Genomic DNA, 17,943 nt, shown 5'->3' with positions numbered 1-17,943 from the left:
TGGTTTTTCCCGTGGTCAGGTATGGATGTGAGAGTTGGACTGTGAAGAAAGCTGATCGCCGAAGAATTGATGCTTTTGAACTGTGGTGCTGGAGAAGACTCTTGAGAGAGTCCCTTGGACTGCAAGGAGATCCAACCAGTCCATTCTAAAGGAGATCAATCCTGGGTGTTCATTGGAAGGACTGATGCTAAAGCTGAAACTCCAATACTTTGGCCACCTCATGCGACGAATTGACTCACTGGAAAAGACTCTGATGCTGGGAAAGGTTGGGGGCGGGAGGAGACGGGGACGACAGAGAATGAGATTGCTGGATGGCATCACCGACTCTGTGGACATGAGTTTGAGTGAACTCCGGGAGTTGGTGATGGACAGGGAGGCCTGGCGTGCTGTGATTCATGGGGTCGCGGAGAGTAGAACACGACTGAGCGACTGAACTGAACTGAACTGAAACTGGAGAAGGGCACCTCTCCAGGCCTCAAAGCTCGAGGGGCCCGCGGCTGAGCCAGAGGTGCAGGGCCTAGAGGCTCCTGATGGGAAGAATCAGAGATAAATTATATAAATCGGAACGAGGGATTGCATCTCACCTGGTAGAAACCCCGGCAAGGACCAGCGCAACTTGCTCAGCAGCCTCTCTGTCCCGGGCCGGAAAGTTGAGCGCCCGGAACCTTGACACTCGAGCTTCCTCCCAACCCGGGAGCTTTTGGACGCTGCGCGGCGGCAGGCCACAGGCGGTTGCCAGGGTGACGCCTGGGAAGATGGCTGCTACATCTTCGTCGGATGCAGACGGCGGCAAAGGCGAGAGGTGAAGGCTGGGATCCTTGAGACCCCTTTTCCTACATATGTAAAGAGGGTGCCCCGGTCCCTGGGATCTGGGCTCCTGCGAGTCTCAGCAGCGCTGGCAGTCCTTAAAGGGCTCTTAAAGATCACATAGGGAAACTGAGACCCAGGGAGTGAATGGCTGTGTGTGGGTGACTCGAGTGCTGCGGTGGGGGAGCCGGAACTTGGACCCAGACTCTACAGCCCTAGTTCAGAGCTCCCTACACACCTCATTCCCAGAAACCAGTTCCCGCAAAATGTTCTTCCTTCCCTTGGAATTCATCATCTGCCCCGCCCTCGCCCCGTCCCCCGACTGTGTCCCTCTTCTCCTAGCAGTGAAGCGAGTTCGAAATGGCTGGACGCACTCCACGATTCCATGGCTAACGTCCACACCTTTTCCTCCTGCCTGGGTGAGTCTCTGGGACCAGGAACCCTGTTCGGGGAGACCGGGGTGTCAGATGGTCCTATAGTTAAGTTTCTAGGATGCTGAGACTCTGGTTTATGGCCCTTTTAATGTTTTCCAGCACTGGCCGATTTTCACGGGGACGGGGAGTACAAGGTAAGCCTGTAACCCCAGAAGTGAGGTTTCCTGATAGTTCCAAAGAAGCTCGACGTAGTCTGGAATCATGTGCACTTTGAAAAAGCACGTTTAGTGTTACACTTTATTTTTAACGTGGAAGTGGAGAGAACCTGTTGATTTCATATGACAGACTTTGCCGAAAGTACAGCTAAACAAAATGCCGATGGAGATTATACTAAAACAAAGCCTCTTCATTTTGTTGACGTTAATTCTTCGCTGGAAGGGTACATCCCATGGTTGGGGGTGGGGCGTTAGAATCTGGAGGGAATTTAGAAGGGAGGAGACTGAGAGTTTTATGTTTATCAAAAGGGTATACATTTTAAGGTTAGCCATGAGCTGATCATCTTGAAGCTGGCTGATGGCTATTTGGGGGTTCGTTATATGAGTCTTTACTTTTGTATATGACTGAAATTTTTCCGTAATAAAAAGATTAAAATTAAGATAAAAATATAAAGATAAGTAAAGAAATAAAATTTAAAAAATTTAAAGGCACAGATTTTTTTAAAGGTTGAGAAATTATTGAGCTAAAAGAAAGGAAGTTAGCATATATTGAGTACTCATTTCTGGACTAGACCCTCTTTGAGGCATTTTCACATGCATAGATATTGTTTATCTCCATTTTGTTAGTGGGAAAATAGATTCCAAATGGCTGAGTTTACCGAGTTTGTAAAAGGTGGCAGACCTGGGTCTGTCAAATTCCCCATCACATGTTCCATTACAGCTCAGCCCTCACCACGGGCAGTGAACCTACAATGGATATGTTATGATGGCAGCTAGAAAGGAGTCATATCCTACTTGGACAATGCACTAAGATTCATAGCTTTGGCCCCCAAATCCCTGTCCATAGAGCATTCAACAATTTAGCAAGCATACAGTGAACCCCTTGGTTAAGGGAATGGCAGTCCATTCTAGTATTCTTGCCTGGAGAATCCCATGGACAGAGAAGCCTGATGGGGTACAGTCCGTGGGGTTGCAAAGAGTCAGACACAACTGAGTGACTAACACACACAGTGAACCTCTACTGTGTGTAAGTTGTTGTGCAGACACTAAACTGAGAAACTAATCAGTTCATAGTCAGAAGGAAATACGGATACTGTCCTTGATTCATCCACAGTGTTGACTGAATCCTTGGTGCTGGATTGACAGCAGTAAAGGGTAGAGAAATCACAGACCACATTTGCTTAGTTGCTCAGTTGTGTCCGACTCTTTGCAGCCCCATGGGCTGTAGCCTGCCAGGCTCCTCTGTCCTAAACCGGAGGCAGGAGGAGGTAGTACTATGTGAACTGTATTGAAGGATGAATGAATGTGTCAAGAAGGCACAGAAGAGGGGAGGGCATTCCAGGCAGAGGGAATTGCACAAACAAAGGCAAAGAGGCTTGGAAACTCACAGTGTATTTGGAGAGAGTAAATTGCTTTTGAACTGTGGTGTTGGAGAAGACTCTTGAGAGTCCCTTGCACTGCGAGGATATCCAACCAGTCCATCCTAAAGGAGATCAGTCCTGGGTGTTCACTGGAAGGACTGATTTTGAAGCTGAAACTCCAGTACTTTGGCCACCTGATGTGAAGAGCTGACTGATTGGAAAAGACCCTGATGCTGGAAAAGATTGAGGGCTGAAGGAGAAGGTGACGACAGAGGATGAGATGGTTGTATGGCATCACCAACTCAATGGACATGGGTTTGGGTGGACTCCGGGAGTTGGTGATGGACAGGGAGGCCTGGCGTGCAGCGGTTCATGGGGTCGCAAAGAGTCGGATATGACTAAGTGACTGAACTGAACTGAAATTGAACATTAGAAAGTTGAGGCCAATATAAAATAGTAGTGAAAACCACTGGCTTTGTTTTTTTAATTTTTGGCTGTACCCTGCAGTATGTGGGACCCTAGTTCCCCAACCAGGAATCAAACCCATGCCCCCTGCATTGGAAGGCAGAGTCTTAAACACTGGACTGCCAGGGAAGTCCCAAGACCACTGGCTTTGGATTCAGACAGACCTAGGTTCAAGACCTAGCTGTACCACCTACTAGCTGTGTGACTTTTACCTCACATCTCTAAGTCTTATAGTTTCCTCATTTGTGAAATGAGGCTGATAATTGTATCTACCTCACAAGTTGTTGCTCAGATTAAATAAGAGTACATGAAGTTACTAGTGTGGCTTCTTGCACACTGAGCATGCTCAGAATCAGGCGTTCTGTGGCAGCCTGCATTCTGGCTGGAGCATAGCATGGATGGGGAAGTGATAGAAAACCTGTTGGGATCCAGATCAGAGGGGCCTTGCAGGCTTCACTCAGGAGAATGGGCTTGCATGGCAGGCGCAGTGGCTTGGAGGGTGGAAATACAAGAGCTTGGTTCTCTGTGGGTTGCTAGAGCACGTCCCACTCTGCGCACTTGGTTCTGCTCCTTTCCCGTTTGGAAGCCAGGCCTCAGAGCCCAGATATGAGTTTCAGGCCCCCCAGTGACCTCAGTCACTGTCCCAGTGTGTAGAACAGTGTCTGGCATGGAGCAGGCCCTGAAGAAACATTTACTGAACAAATACTGAAAGTATCAGCTGCCCCCTGTTCTTCGCTAGGTTCTGTAGTTCATTGTCTCATTTGACTTTCAATACAAGTGTCCTACAGTGTATGTGGGTGCATGTTAAGTTGCTGTAGTTGTGTCCAACTCTGTGCGACCCCATGGACTAGCCTGTCAGGCTCCTCTGTCCATGGCATTCTCCAGGCATGAATACTGGAGTGGGTTGCCATGCCCTCCTCCAGGGGATCTTCTGGCCCAGCAGGGATTGAGCCTGAGTCTTTTTGGTCTCCTGCATTGGCAGGCAGGTTTGTTTTTTTTTTTTTTTTAACCACTAGCACCACTTGGGAAGCCCTTGTCATGTGGTAGGTATTCCCATTTTGCAGGTGGGAAAACTGGCTCAGGAAATCATTTTTCCCAACGTCACACAGCTTGCAAAGCCTTTGCCCTCCTCCCACCCACCTCTGGTACACTCTGAGTATATATGGGTGTGCACCAGCAAAAAGCTAAGCCCAGGAAGAGGGGCAGTAGGGGCGTCTTTAGACCCTAAGCCTGGAATCAGCCAGCCTCTCTCTGCAGCTGGCCGTGGGAGACCTTGGCCCAGATGGGCGGCAGCCCCGCCTGAAGGTGCTTAAAGGAATCACACTGGTGAGCCAAAAAGTGCTACCTGCCCTGCCAGCCGCTGCTGTCACCTTCCTCATGGGGCCACATGAGCCCCGGACACCGGCACTGGCAATCGCATCAGGCCCTTGTGTGTATGTGTATAAGAATCTCAAGCCCTACTTCAAGTTCAGCCTGCCTCTGTTGCCTGCAAACCCCCTGGAACAAGACCTATGGAATCAGGCCAAAGAGGTAAGTGACACGGGGGATGAGAGCAAGAAGGCAGAGGTGGCCACCGCAGGTGGGCCTCATTCCCTGCCTGGCTCTGGAGCTCACAGGCTCTACCTTCTTCCCATGGTGGCACAGGACCAGATTGACCCTTTGACCCTGAAGGAGATGCTGGAAGGCATCAGGTGAGAGCCCACGTTCCCCTTCATGTGCCTTCCTCACCCCCCAGTTTCTACTCCTTCATCCCAGAGCCCACTGTCTGACACCCTCACCCCCACCCCACTGGCCCTGTTTCTCAACTAAATCTGCTGGGATGGTCCCTCTTCTTACAGGGAGAAGGCAGAAGTGCCTTTGTCTGTACAGTCACTCAGGTAAGGGCCCTCTGGACGTCCAGGGCTCCAGAAGCTCCCTGGAAGGGTAGGGGGAGAGGCTGTGGAGTGGCCTTGGGGACCTGGGCACACAGATGTCCCTACTCTGTGTGTCCAGGTTTCTGCAGCTGGAGCTGAGTGAAATGGAGGCGTTTGTGAACCAGCACAAGTCCAAGTCCATCAGGCGGCAGGTACTGTCCCCTCTCATTGCCCTGTAAAAAATACAGACAGTTTTTTAAACAGACCATGTAAAGGCAAACTCGACTAGTTTTACTTTGCAGTTTCCCTTCCAGCCTGTGCCACCTATGTAGTCTACAGGGCTTCTCCATTTCGGTTAGCAGTGACAGCTTTGAGTTGATAGATACATTTATGTAACTTATATAACTTTTATCATCTTGGGGGTAAACGTAAAATATTTTCATTAGGGAAAATTTTGAAAATAGAAATACAAAGGAAAAATACAAGTGATTATACTCTTACTATTCAGAGTACTCTTACCATTTTGATACATTTTGTTCATAAATAGGTTTTTATATCCTGCTTCCCTTGAGCACGTAACATTGTATCTTGAGCATTAGTCTTGAAAAACTCCATTTTTAGTGGCCCCTTGATTATTTCATTGATGATTGATTATTCATTCATAATTTAACTATTCGGTGCAGATCATTGGTCAAGAAGTGTCTTCTTTTTATTCACTTCATATTTTTCTTAGTAAAGATTTTAATGACTTTATTGATAGACCTACTCATTGATGAGCTCCAGTGGTTCCTGATCTTGGGGACTGAGCCTTGTCCAGGGATGTGCTTTCAAAGCTGTCCCTGCATTTCAGAAAGCTACATAGGAACCACCCACTTGCTACAGAGGACACTTGAGCTGAACATGTTGACCAACACATGCCTCCATGTTTGGCTAGCTGTAGATAATTCCCTGAGAAACATTGTTCTGTCCTGCTGATCAGCAGCTCAGATCCACAATTGTCACTATCTTTGAGTACTTTTAAAAATCAGGAAGTGAGTTAAGTATTGCTTAAAAGATAAAGTGTAGGGGGAGGCCATCTTTCCAGGTATGCATCCTGGCTACATGATTGGGAGCCACTAGCATCCACATTGCTGTAACTTTCCTCCTTCCACTAGGCATTGAGGATTCCTCTTTTTTTATTTTAAAGATAGTCACTCAGTGAACAGCTTTATCCAAAGAAACATTTTAGTCCTGCTAAATTATTTCCATAGGATAAATTCCTGAAAAGGGGATCATCTCCTTCTCTTTTGTTTTTTCTCCAATCACAATTAGAAGAAGAACTTATGCCCACTGTAGAAACTGCAGAAAAGCACAATGAAGAAATTAAACCTTGCCTGTGATGTCATTGTCCAGAGATAACCAGTGTTTGTATTTAAAGATTTAGCTTTCCAAGGTTTTTTTTATTCATATATATATATTTAAAACTGGGTAACTTTTAACCTGTATTTTCTATTAATGCATTAGAAACATTCTCCCTGTCATTGAATCTTCTTTTAAAATCTGATTTTGGTAAATGAGTGTGTGGTTTTTGATCATACAGACAGTCTATAATTGACTTAGAGAATCCTCTTTTGTTAGGAAATTAGGTTTGCTGCAATCAACACTTTTGTAGATAAATCTTCTGTCACAACTCTAATACTTTTCTTCCTCCTTTGCCCTCTTTCTTTCTGGGGCGTCCTGGGAGGAACTGGGGTGGGAGATGGTGTGAGGGGATCTCCTGGGTGACCCTGGAGTCCTTCTGCAGACAGTCATCACCACCATGACCACCTTAAAGAAGAGCCTGGCTGACGAGGATGCTATGTCCTGCCTGGTGCTGGGTACTGAGAACAAGGAGCTCCTGGTGCTAGACCCGGAGGCCTTCACCGTTCTGACCAAGGTCAGTGTGGGGACCTGGCCCTGGGCACACCCAAGGCACAGGCTCCATTCCCTCCCCCTCCTCCCCCAAATCTCCTGCCCCAGTTAGTTAGTCCTTGGTGATACCTGTTCATTGTAGAAAGCTATCAAATGTAGACAGGCATAAAGAAGACAGATAACCCCAAATCCTACCACTCATGCATATCTTCTGTTAAAGTTTGGGCACAAGTCTTTGTAGACATTTTCATATTTAGACACAGGTATATAAATTTCAATATTTTTTTCTTTCTTTAACAAAAACAGCCCCATGCTGTAGGATCCTGAAACCTGCTGTTTTCAAACAGCAGTAGCTCATCAGCATCTTTCCGTGTCCATATAAAACCACGTCAGCCTTTTCAGAGGCCGCATAACATTGATTATATAAATATTCTGTAATTTCTTTACCCTGTCGCCAATTGTATGTTTATTTTCAGTTTCTTGCTATCATTAACCACCACCACAGTAGGCTTCCTTGCCAAATATCTTTGTATGCTTATCTAAATACCTCCTTACATGCATTCCGAGAAATGGCATAGTTTAGTCAAAGGGTGTAGACTTAAAGGTTTCGCTACCTGTTCCTCTCCAGAGAAACCGCTTAAGTTTTCAACTGTGCCCAGGAGGGTGTGAGTGAGGAGATGGGTACTGAGAGGAGTGACGTCAGGTTAGGGCGGGGCTGGGGCTCCAGAGAAACCGGGGTGTTTGAGTCTCTCTGCAGATGAGCCTCCCCAGCGTCCCTGTCTTCCTGGAGGTTTCTGGCCAGTTTGATGTGGAGTTCCGTCTTGCCGCTGCCTGCCGCAACGGGAGCATCTATATACTAAGAAGGTAGCCACATCCGAGCTCTCTAGGGTCAGAAGGAACATCTCAGAAACCTAGTGGTTTTGAGGGCTGGCAAGATGAGCAGGGCTTTGGAGTGAAAATGTGGGACTGGAAGGAACCTAGAACTTCATAGGAGGCAGAGCCCTTGAGCATAAGGGATGCCTGGAGGCTTGTCCTGTGGGGCCTGGCAAAGTGAGAGACTAGGCTGGGTGGCTGTGACACTAGCAGTGCAATCAGATATTAGATAAAAATGGTCTTTCCTGTTTGTTCTATTGCTTTTATAGGTACGGGAAATTTCCTTATGCATCAGTTTGATGTTTCTTAACAGTGATTCTTTTAATTTAAGAAATGTTTTTTGAGTACCTGCTACGAATTAAGCATTGCATGAGGTACTGGGGATATATTGATGAACAAAATACGTAGTCCCTACCCTTGTGGGAAGACATATTAAGACCAAGATTATATTACAAATTGGATACATGCTATGGAGGAAATGTACTGGCTCAGTGAGGGATAAAAGGGGGTCAGGGTGATCAGCGAATGCCTGTCTGAAGAGATTACTTGAAGGTTAAGAAGGATCCAGTTCAAAAAAACGGAGCAAGTGTTATAGGCAGAGAGCACATAAGCGAACTCTGGGTGGGAAAGGCATTGGCATTTGCCACTTGAGCTTGGTGGCAAGAGATAATATAGAGATCAGGTCAACTCATGCGGGACCTGGTAGGACATGGTAAAGATTTTGGGTTTCATCTGAAGGGCAGTGGAAAACCATTATGGGGTTTGACTCAGAAGATATGATGAATGACACGATCCATGTTCGTTTTGGAGGATAGATTGGGATGAGGCCCAGAGACCAATGGGAACCTCTTCAGATGAGTCATCAGATGGGCGATGTCTCTGGCTTAGACTTAAGAAAGGTAGGCCAGAGTCTTTCTGGATAAGAGAAATTAAGATTCAGATGCCAGGAAGCTGAATACTCTGCATCCACATGGAGCAAACAACTCCTGCTTTTCTGATAAATTACTGAGCTGTTACACTGAATGGAGTCTCAGTCCACTACTTCGTCTCACCTGAGGTAGACTCGCTGTAAACCGGTTAACGCCAAGTTATCACACGCATCACTGTAGTGAAGTTGGGAGGAGGACCAGGAGGGAGAACACACATTGTGTTATCCAAGGTCATGCAGCTGCCAAGTCCTAGAGGTGGAGCTAGTTCCTGGGTCCTCGCTGTGGGCCAAGGCTGCTCCCAGGATCATCTGTGGGGCCTGGAAAGAGGAGGGTCAGCCAGGGAAGGAGAGAAGGTTTCTGGGCTGGGAGTGAGTGAGCGAGCAAGCGAGCGTTAGTCGCTCAATCACTCTGCAGCCCCATGGACTGTAGTCCGCCAGACTCCTCTGTCCATGGGGATTCTCCAGGCAAGAATACTGGAGTGGGTTGCCCTGCCCTCCTCCTGGGGCTCTTCCCAACCCAGGGATAGAACCTGGGTCTCCTGCATTGCAAGCAGATTTTTCACCATATGAGCCACCAGGGAAGCCCTGGGGCTGGGAGTGTGTGTCTTTGTTCCACAGAGACTCCAAGCGCCCCAAGTACTGCATCGAGCTGAGCGCCCAGCCTGTGGGGCTTGTCCGTGTACACAAAGTCCTGGTGGTGGGCAGCAACCAAGACAGCCTGCATGGCTTCACCTACAAGGTGTGATCTCACGGCAAGCACCCCCAAACCCCTCCACCTGTGTCTCCTCAGTACCCCTCAGCAGGCGAGCCCTTCTGGCATTCCCTTCCCAGCAACTCCCGCCACCACTTCTTTCCACTCCCCAGCAAACACTTAGCTCTTCCCTCCCAGGGTAAGAGGCTGTGGACAGTGCAGATGCCTGCAACCATCCTGGCCATGAACCTCCTGGAGCAGCGTTCCCGGGGCCTGCAGGCCGTCATGGCTGCGCTGGCCAATGAAGAGGTCCGCATTTACCACAACAAGGCCCTGCTCGATGTCATCCGCACGCCGGTGAGCTGCTGACTCCTCCCTGCCCCGCTCCCACCTTTGGGACTCACTCACTGCCTCTCCCAATCCCACTCCACCTGCCACCCTTAACTTTTGATGTCAATGTTCATTGAGTATCTCATATGCACAACTCACTGTATTGGAAGGATAAAACAATGACCGAATCCTTATTGTCGAGGGACTTGCAGTCTAAGGTGCCAGCCAGCCAGAAACACAGCTGATTCAAATACAAGACAGACTAAAGCAGACCAAAGCCCAGAAAAAGCACAGAGACAGACTGTAGTGACTGGGGGTAGGGAGGTGGGGATGGTGAGAGATACAAAGGGATGGAACTCAGGAGCCATTTCACAGAGCACGTGACAATTCAGCTGGTCCTCGAAGCAGTTTGCTTTGAGAAATGGAGTGGATAAATAAAGGTGCAATATTCCAGACTGGAGATAACATGAACAGCGGCTGAGAGGCATGAGTGTTCTTGATAAAGGAATCCAGGTAGTTTGATGAGTTTGGACCAGAGTTTTTCAAACAGAGTTTTGAGTCATCAAATTGATTTAATGAACCAGTAACAGAATCAGAATGAAGTTCAGAGTGTGTCACGCGTGAAACTTTTGTGTGTACGTGTGTGTAAAGTGTCATATGTCACAATATAAAATTTGAAAGCAGCTGGTTTGGACCACAGGCTCTCGGGAGGGCAGGCAGTGTGGTGTACAGGTTGGGGAAAGGACAAGGAGAAAAGGCAGGTTGGAGCCAGATATGGAAGGCCTTGAGGGTGTAAACAAGGAGGGCAAAAACCACTGGAGGTTTCTCAGCCGAGAATAGATGTGATCATATTTGTATTTTGAAAGGCGATGGAAGCAGCTGTTTCAAGGACAGACTGGGGAGAACGATGGCTGGGAGACCTGTTAGAAGGCTGAACCCAAAGGCCAGTGATGTTCAGTCTGGAACTATGGCCATGACTGAGCAGGGGGCGGGGTGGGGGGATAATACAGGAAATATTTCAGAGGCAGCATAGCCCCCGGCCTCACCTCACATCTTACCTCTTACATCATATGTGGGGTCTCCCAGCCTTATCCCCCCTCCTCCCAGTCCTGTTCTCTTCACTGAGATCTTTTCCCAACTAAACTCTGGTGTTTCCACCATAGGAGGCAGTGACCAGCCTTTGCTTTGGCCGCTTTGGGCGGGAAGATAACACCCTTATCATGACTACACTAGGTAAGGCGGGTCAGGCCTGGTGAGGGTTTTAGAGTTGGGAGTCTGTGGGACAGGCCAGACCCTGGGAAAGAAGAAGTGCGTGTGGAACATGGGTGGGCTTGGGTTTGGGAAGCAAGGCCTGCCTGCAGACACTATCCTGTCTGGGGCTGGGCCTTTACTGGGGACAGCTCATTAGCAGTTTGATGTCACTACCTGGGGCCAGGCCCTGACCGTGTCTCCAATTCACACCAGTATCTGCCACAGTGCCAGGAACATCAAAATCGTCAGTAAATAACTGCTAGGAACTCTCCTGGCGGTCCAGTGGTTAGAACTCCATGCTTCCACTGCAGGTGACCCAGGCTTGATCCCTAGTCAGGGAACTAAGATCCTGCAAGCCAAGTGGTTTGCCCAAACAACTAAATGACTGCTGAATGAATGCATGCACTACTGGTAGGACACACTTCATTGCTTTCAGAGACCCACAGTCTCAGCAAGAAGACAGAAGAGGGTCAACATGAGGCAGACGGGGGAGAAAGAATGGGACTGTCGGGTGGGCCTGGGGAGGACACGTGTGCCGTCTGTCCTCTTCCCTAGGCGGTGGCCTGATCATCAAGATCCTCAAACGCACAGCGGTGTTTGCCGAGGGGGGAGGTGAGGCGGGCCCCCCAGCAAACAATGCTGTTAAACTCAACGTGCCCCGGAAGTCCCGGTTCTACGTGGACCAGACCCTGCGAGAGCGGGAAGCGGGCACCGGTGAGGCTCAGGCCGAGTCCCTCCTCCTCCTCAATTGGTCCAAAGTGGCAGCAACTGGATGAACGCCCCCTGGCTGCCCTGAGCAGCGGGAGGAGACCTGGGCGAACCGGGCAGGTCTCACACCTCTAGAGGCCCAGAGACAGCCTAGGAGGTACACCCTGCCAACAAGAACTAGAGCTCAAGGTAGAAGGTGCTGCGGCTGCCCTTCAAGTTCAGAGGCGGGAGTAGCCACTTCTAGGTACAGGAGTTCTTGTAAGAGGAGTAGAATTTGATCAGGTTCTTCCTTTTCCTGTTTAATTTTTCATGCTCTTTTGTTCATTCAGTACCTATGATTATGCCAGGCCCTGTGCCAAGTGCCTTGGATTAGGCCAGTCCCTACCTAAAGAGCTCAGTAGACTTGCTAACTTCACATTGCATGACAGGTGCGGAAGTCTCTGCAGAGTGCTTTTGAGGCGCACAAGAGAATGTGTTTGCCTGGGAGCCTGGCAAAGGCTTTAGAGAGAGATGACATTGGATTTGACTCTAAAAGATGATTACAAGTCCACCAGCCAGACAGGGACAGGGAAGGGCGATTTCGGCAGAGGCCTGGGTAAAGGCACAGGGCCCTGCCTGGGTTCAACCAGGAGCCAACAAAGGAGGCCAAGACTGCGCGGGCGGCCAGGTGGTGGGAGAAGCCGGGCAGAGGGGCAGGGAGCGGGCCACAGCACCCAGAGGCTGGCTGTGGGACCTCGGCCTCCTGTGGCACGCTCCCAGCCTCTGCTCACTGTGCCTTCCTCTCCCCGTCTCCCCACGGCAGCCTGTGCGGGAGCCTCCTCCCCGCCCTGCCCCGCTCCCACCTCACCGTCAGCCCCTCGTGTCCCTCCCCTCAGCCATGCACCGGACCTTCCAGGCGGACCTCTACCTGCTGCGCCTGCGGGTGGCCCGTGCCTACGTGCAGGCCCTTGAGTCCAGCCTGAGCCCCGTGTCTCTGACGGCCCGGGAGCCGCTCAAGCTGCACGCTGTGGTGAGCTCTCGGGGTGGGGGGTGGTCAGGCCACCTCAGGGCCAGAGGGGCAGAGGTCATGGGTGGGTGGGAACCACTCAGGCCAGAGCCGGTTCCAGGGCAACTAGGCCCCAGGCCCCTTGTCACCTGCCCACAGACTCAGGTACCAAGACCTCCTCCGTGGGCGCTCTTGCCTTCTCTCACCTGTGCCGCCTCTTCCCCTCAGCTGGCCGCAGAGCAGTCATACTCTCCAGCCCCCTCATTCCACATGGGGCCTCAGACGAGCCCCCAGACATGGGACCTGGCCCTCAGGTCCTCACCTGGGGACGTTTCTTCCCAGGAGCCTGGAGGGACTCTTCAGGAGTCTGTTCACTTCAGTAACTGCCGGCAGCCAGAGGAGGTGGGACTGCCTGGTGCAGGGATGGGGCCGTCCTGGGACTTACACGGGCACAAGGAGGGCGAGGAACCCTTAGACACGCCTCACCTCAAGGTCCTCAGGCCTCGAAGCTGCTCTCAGTGGCTCCCTGAGGTGTGTGGCCTGATCCAGTTGGGGTTCTAGTCTCTCTCTCCCTGAAGACAGTGGAGAGATCCAGAGAGGAAGAGGCTACAGAGCGCAGGGGAAGAGGGAGAAAGTGACATCACTGCAGCCCTCAGAGGCTGAGCGGTGGAGGTGGCGGGGCCCTGAGGAGAGGGGCAGGGCCGCGGGCGGTGGGAGCCGGGCATGCTCGCCCAGGCCAGCTCTGCCTCCCACCCACCTTTTCCTCCCGGAGCCGCCGCTCAACTCTGCGCCCACAGAGCCAGGCTTCCGAGCTCTGGGCCTTCTGATGGACAGTGCTTTAGAGCCGCTGGAGGAGCGTGACTTGAGGCTGACGAGGAAGCGGGAGGGCAGGGCTGGGTCGGCCATCCTCAGCACCCAAGCCCACGAGGTCCTAAGGGCTCTCTCCCCTCCCTGCCCTCTCCACAGGTTCAGGGCCTGGGCCCCACTTTCAAGCTCACCCTTCACCTGCAGAACACATCAACAGCCCGCCCCATCCTGGGGCTGGTGGTCTGCTTCCTGTACAACGAGGTGCTCTATGCTCTGCCCCGGGCCTTCTTCAAGGTACTGGCATGACAAAGGGTGGGGTGGGGCCTGATCAGATGCCCACAGGTCAGAGGTGAGAGGGCTGGCAAGTGGCAGCTACAGGGCAGGTTAGAGTGCAGCAGGGGCCCTAAGGAGAGCCCCCAAGATTGCCTGCCCCAGCTGCTTTTCTCCCCGCCTATGCGAGGTCTGAGGGTGGCACAAGGAAGGTGCTGGGAGAACAGTGAGAGTTCGGGTCCCACCTGTGCCTCTCTCGGAAGCCTGTTGGTGCTGGGGGGTCCCAGAGCCCACCCTGCTGTCCAGCCCCTCCCTCAGCAAGAATAGGAACCCCAAGGAGAACCATCCAGAGTAAAGGGCCTGGTGTTCCCCAGGTCCACATTTGAGCCTTAGTTGGAAGGACCAGAAACTGAGAAGGACTTTGGTATGTGGAAGAAATAGCCCTGGACATGGTTGGAGGTCAAGAGGTTTAGGGACTTGCCTGGCAGTCCAGTGATTAAGACTCCACACTTCCCCTGCAGGGTTTGATCCCTGGCCAGGGAACTAAGATCCAGTGTGCTGTGCAGCACAGCTAAAAAAAAAAAAAAAAGTGTAACTATGGACACGCATGCAGCCCTGGGGCATTCACTCCCTGCACTGAGCCGTGTGCTCCTCGAACGGGCCTGTCACCCCTGCCTGCCCAGCCAGGCTATGACGTTCAGCTGGGACAGCAGGTGTGACAGCGCTTTGAAATCTACCAAACACTGGCTGGGCATGAGGGCTGACTTCCTGACCTCTTTGTCCCCAAACTTAGGTCCCATTGCTGGTGCCAGGGCTCAACTACCCCCTGGAGACCTTTGTGAAGAGTCTTAGTGACAAGGGCATCTCAGACATCATCAAGGTGGGTCGCCAGTTGGTACTAGTGCAGGAGAGAGTGTGGACAAGGCCCCGGGTGGCTGCCAAGAAGGGCTGGGTATCTGCACAGCAGAGGCTTCCCCTCCCCTTGGACTGAGCCCTGCACTGGGGCCGGTACAGACCAGGCCGTGCTGGCCTTCTCGGGGAGCAGGGGGCAGAGGGCAGAATGCCCCTTACTACCATGGCCACCTTCTCCGTAGGTGCTGGTGCTTCGAGAAGGCCAGAGCATGCCGCTGCTGAGTGCCCACATCAACATGCCCATGAGTGAGGGGCTGGCAGCTTCCTGACCCCATGCGGGGGTTAAAGCCCCAGTGGAACTAGAACCAGGAGGATCCAGCCCCCTCCACTGCGCTGGGCAGAGCCCATAGTCCCAGGTTCGCCCCCGTGCGGCACCACGCTGGGCCGCCGCCTCCCTCTTCCCTCCCCCACTACCCCGACCAGTGGGTGACCCGCAGCACAGGTCAGTGAGCTCCTTCCTCCTCAGGAAAACCCAGGCGTTGACCCTGTGGGCCCCCGCCACTCTGCTCTTGTCCCCACTTTCCCCCAGAAAGCACTCCCAGGCCCAAAGGCAGAGTTCTGCAGCAGTTACGCTGAGATGAGGGCATAGGCCCCGCCTTCTCCTCTGCCACTCTCCTTGGGCATGTCTCTTTGCTGCTGCTCCAGAGTTGGTGGGGGCCTGGCCCCAGACAGTCAGAGGCTTTTCTTGGGTGAGACAGAGTCCCCTGTTCCTCCCTGGGGTGCCAGAGGTTTGGCTGTTGCCAGCTCAGCTTGCAGGCAAAGTACATGCTCTGATCTCCCCCTCTTTCTGTTCAGGGGCCCTGGGAATAGCTGCTTTCCCACAGGGGGCCTTTCTGAAGTCTTGGGCTCAGCCAAGGTCTCAGGCCTGTGATGCTCCATGAAGATTGCTAAGGAAGAGGCTGGCGCAGGAGGGCAGAGAGTGCCTAGGCAGGGACTAGGGGCCCAAGGAGAGGAAGGCTCAGCTTGACAGAGCAGAGGTGGGATCAGGGCACACAGGAGGGGCGTCTCTGGGGTCCTGGGAAGGGAGCTTGGGAGGCAGAAGCCTAGAACTGCCAAACAAAATGCTCTTCTATGCCCTGAATCCCAGATCAGTCCGGTGAGTGGCAAGTTCACTGGGCAGTGGCCATTATGTATGAGATTTGCTGGAAAAGCATAGGCCTTAGATGTTGAATCAGGGATTGAATGAGGTGCATGTTAAGATCTTGGGGGTCAGAGATGCACAGTCTGGGCCCTTGGTGCCTCCTGGAGTCCCCTAGCTAGTCTGCCTGGCTAACCTACCAGCTGTCTTTTGGGTTAGTGCTACCCACGGCTGCCCCGAGCCACTTGTAAACCAGGAATCCTGTTCACTGAGGAAGGACCTGTGTCTTCTGACCAGGTACAGCCTAGCCTGTGGCAAACAGCTCAGGCTTGTGGGAAGTAACCAAGTTTCTGTGTTTCCATTTCCCCAAGTGTAAAAGGAGGCGGTTTGACTAGATTCTGCTCTAATATCCTAGAGTTTGGCAGCCCCTGTAAAGAAACCAGGAGTCAACTCCAGAAAGGGCATATTTGGCAGGAGTAAGCACAGAATTTTTGCTCTTGAGACCAAGGGCCCCACATTGATTGATTCTGCTGGACAACAGCCTCTGTGCTCGAGATGGTGAGGGACAGCCCACAGCCACACTCTCCGCAGGGAATGCATTTGGGGCGAGGTTAAGAGAATTAAGGGGTCTGGACCAAAGAAAGAGCCCATCCCCCTCCTGTCTGCACGGTCCAGCAACTCACAAACATAGACCAGTTAGGTCGGGTTGGCCTGGGGTTCCTCGATCAAGCTGACTTGAGGCTCAGGGGGAATAAGGAGGAAGTTCAGTATGGAAATGGAAAGACAGGTAGAGGGAGCATCACTGTCAGTCAGATTTTAACCAAACCTGAAGCGTTTTCCAAGAGAGCTCATCGGAGATGGAAGGCCCTGCCCCAGAAGGTATCAAGCCCCTTGTCGGAGCTGTGTCACTGTGGTGAGGCCAGATGACCTTACAGTCCCTTTCACTCCCGTGAAGTAATGAACTGTGTGAACTCAGAACGAAGAAATCTCATCTGGGTTCTCTTCATAATTATCCACGATGATGAAAGTGGAGAAACGATCCCGAGGCCCAACTCGTAATATGAATTTACATGAGTGTGATACTGTGTTGTTGTTCAGTTACTCAGTTGTGTCCAACTCTGCAACCCCATAGACTGTAACACATCAGGCTTCCGTGTCCTTCACCAACTCCCAGAGCTTCCTCTAACTCAGGTCCATTGAGTCGGTGATGCCATCCAACCATCTCGTCCTCTGTCGTCCCCTTCTCCTCCTGCCTTCAATCTTTCCCAGCATCAGGGTCTTTTCCAACGAGTCAGTTCTTCACATCAGGTGGCCTAAGTACTGGAGCCTCAGCTTCAGCATCAGTCCTTCCAGTGAATAGTCAGGACTGATTTCCTTTAGGAGTGACTGGTTTGATCTCCTTGCTGTCCAAGGGACTCTCAAGAGTCGTCTCTAACACCACAGTTCAAAAGATTCAATTCTTCACCACTCAGCCTTCTTCATGGTCCAACTCTCACATCTGTACATGACTACTAGAAAAACCATAGCTTTGACTGGCCAGACCTGTTACTTAAAAACACATGAACCGCATGGTGTGGACAATGCAAATAAAGCAGTACGAAGCAGGAAGCAGTGCGTGGTGCCCAGTGCCCTCACTGGCTAGAGCTCTGAGAAACTAGATTAAGGTGAGGAGAGCGGTGCCGTGTTTAACGTCAAAAACACAGACTTCCTTAGTGCTCTATTTGCACTCAGCATCGCTCAGCCGTGTCTGACTCTTTGCAACTCCATGGACTGTAGCCTGCCAGGCTCCTCTGTCCATGGAATTCTCCAGGCAAGGATACTGGAGTGGGTTGCCATTTCCTCCTCCAGAGAACCTTCCTGATGCAGGGATCGAACCTGGGTCTCGCGCACGGCGGACAGATTCTTTACTGTCTGAGCGACCAGAGAAGCCCCACTGAGTACCATGGAATCAGGTGGTTTGTAACAAGGAAACAGCCTCTTCCCATTCCAGGTGCTGCGCCCCTGCTACAGTCGTTTCGGGCTCTGTTAGCTCTTCTGTAAATATGCTTCTACAGTATTTGTTGGCTCCCTGTTGTAATAGATGAGGCTTTAGCTCTCTTGTGGCAGCACCCTGCCTGCTCCTTTTCTCCCCAGTTAGGTAAACCC

General features: G+C 51.5%; 1 protein-coding gene across 2 annotated transcripts; it reads left to right on the top strand.

The window, feature by feature from the left end:
- The first annotated feature begins 530 nt into the window (after positions 1–530).
- BBS1 (Bardet-Biedl syndrome 1) lies at positions 531–16,878 on the top strand. Of its 2 annotated transcripts, none has more exons than XM_055415452.2 (17): positions 531–802; positions 1,150–1,226; positions 1,341–1,375; positions 4,480–4,752; positions 4,867–4,913; positions 5,061–5,099; positions 5,215–5,287; positions 6,859–6,990; positions 7,723–7,829; positions 9,385–9,505; positions 9,656–9,814; positions 10,951–11,020; positions 11,594–11,752; positions 12,622–12,755; positions 13,698–13,832; positions 14,602–14,688; positions 14,903–16,878. In XM_055415452.2, the coding sequence occupies exons 1-17, from the start codon at positions 531–533 to the stop codon at positions 14,987–14,989; spliced, it is 2,007 nt and encodes a 668-aa protein (XP_055271427.2). In that variant the 3' UTR covers positions 14,990–16,878. The 2 variants fall into 2 exon arrangements, with proteins under 2 accessions (XP_055271427.2, XP_088688617.1); XM_088832491.1 differs by having other exon boundaries at positions 697–802; positions 1,153–1,226.
- Positions 16,879–17,943: the final 1,065 nt, after the last annotated feature.

The sequence above is a fragment of the Moschus berezovskii genome, chromosome 25, assembly GCF_049115385.1.
Source record: "Moschus berezovskii isolate FMDL1 chromosome 25, NW_MosBer_1.0, whole genome shotgun sequence".
NCBI classification, from domain to species: domain Eukaryota; kingdom Metazoa; phylum Chordata; class Mammalia; order Artiodactyla; family Moschidae; genus Moschus; species Moschus berezovskii.
The sequence above is the reverse complement of the archived record's forward strand: the minus strand, read 5'-3'. Positions and strand labels throughout refer to the sequence as shown.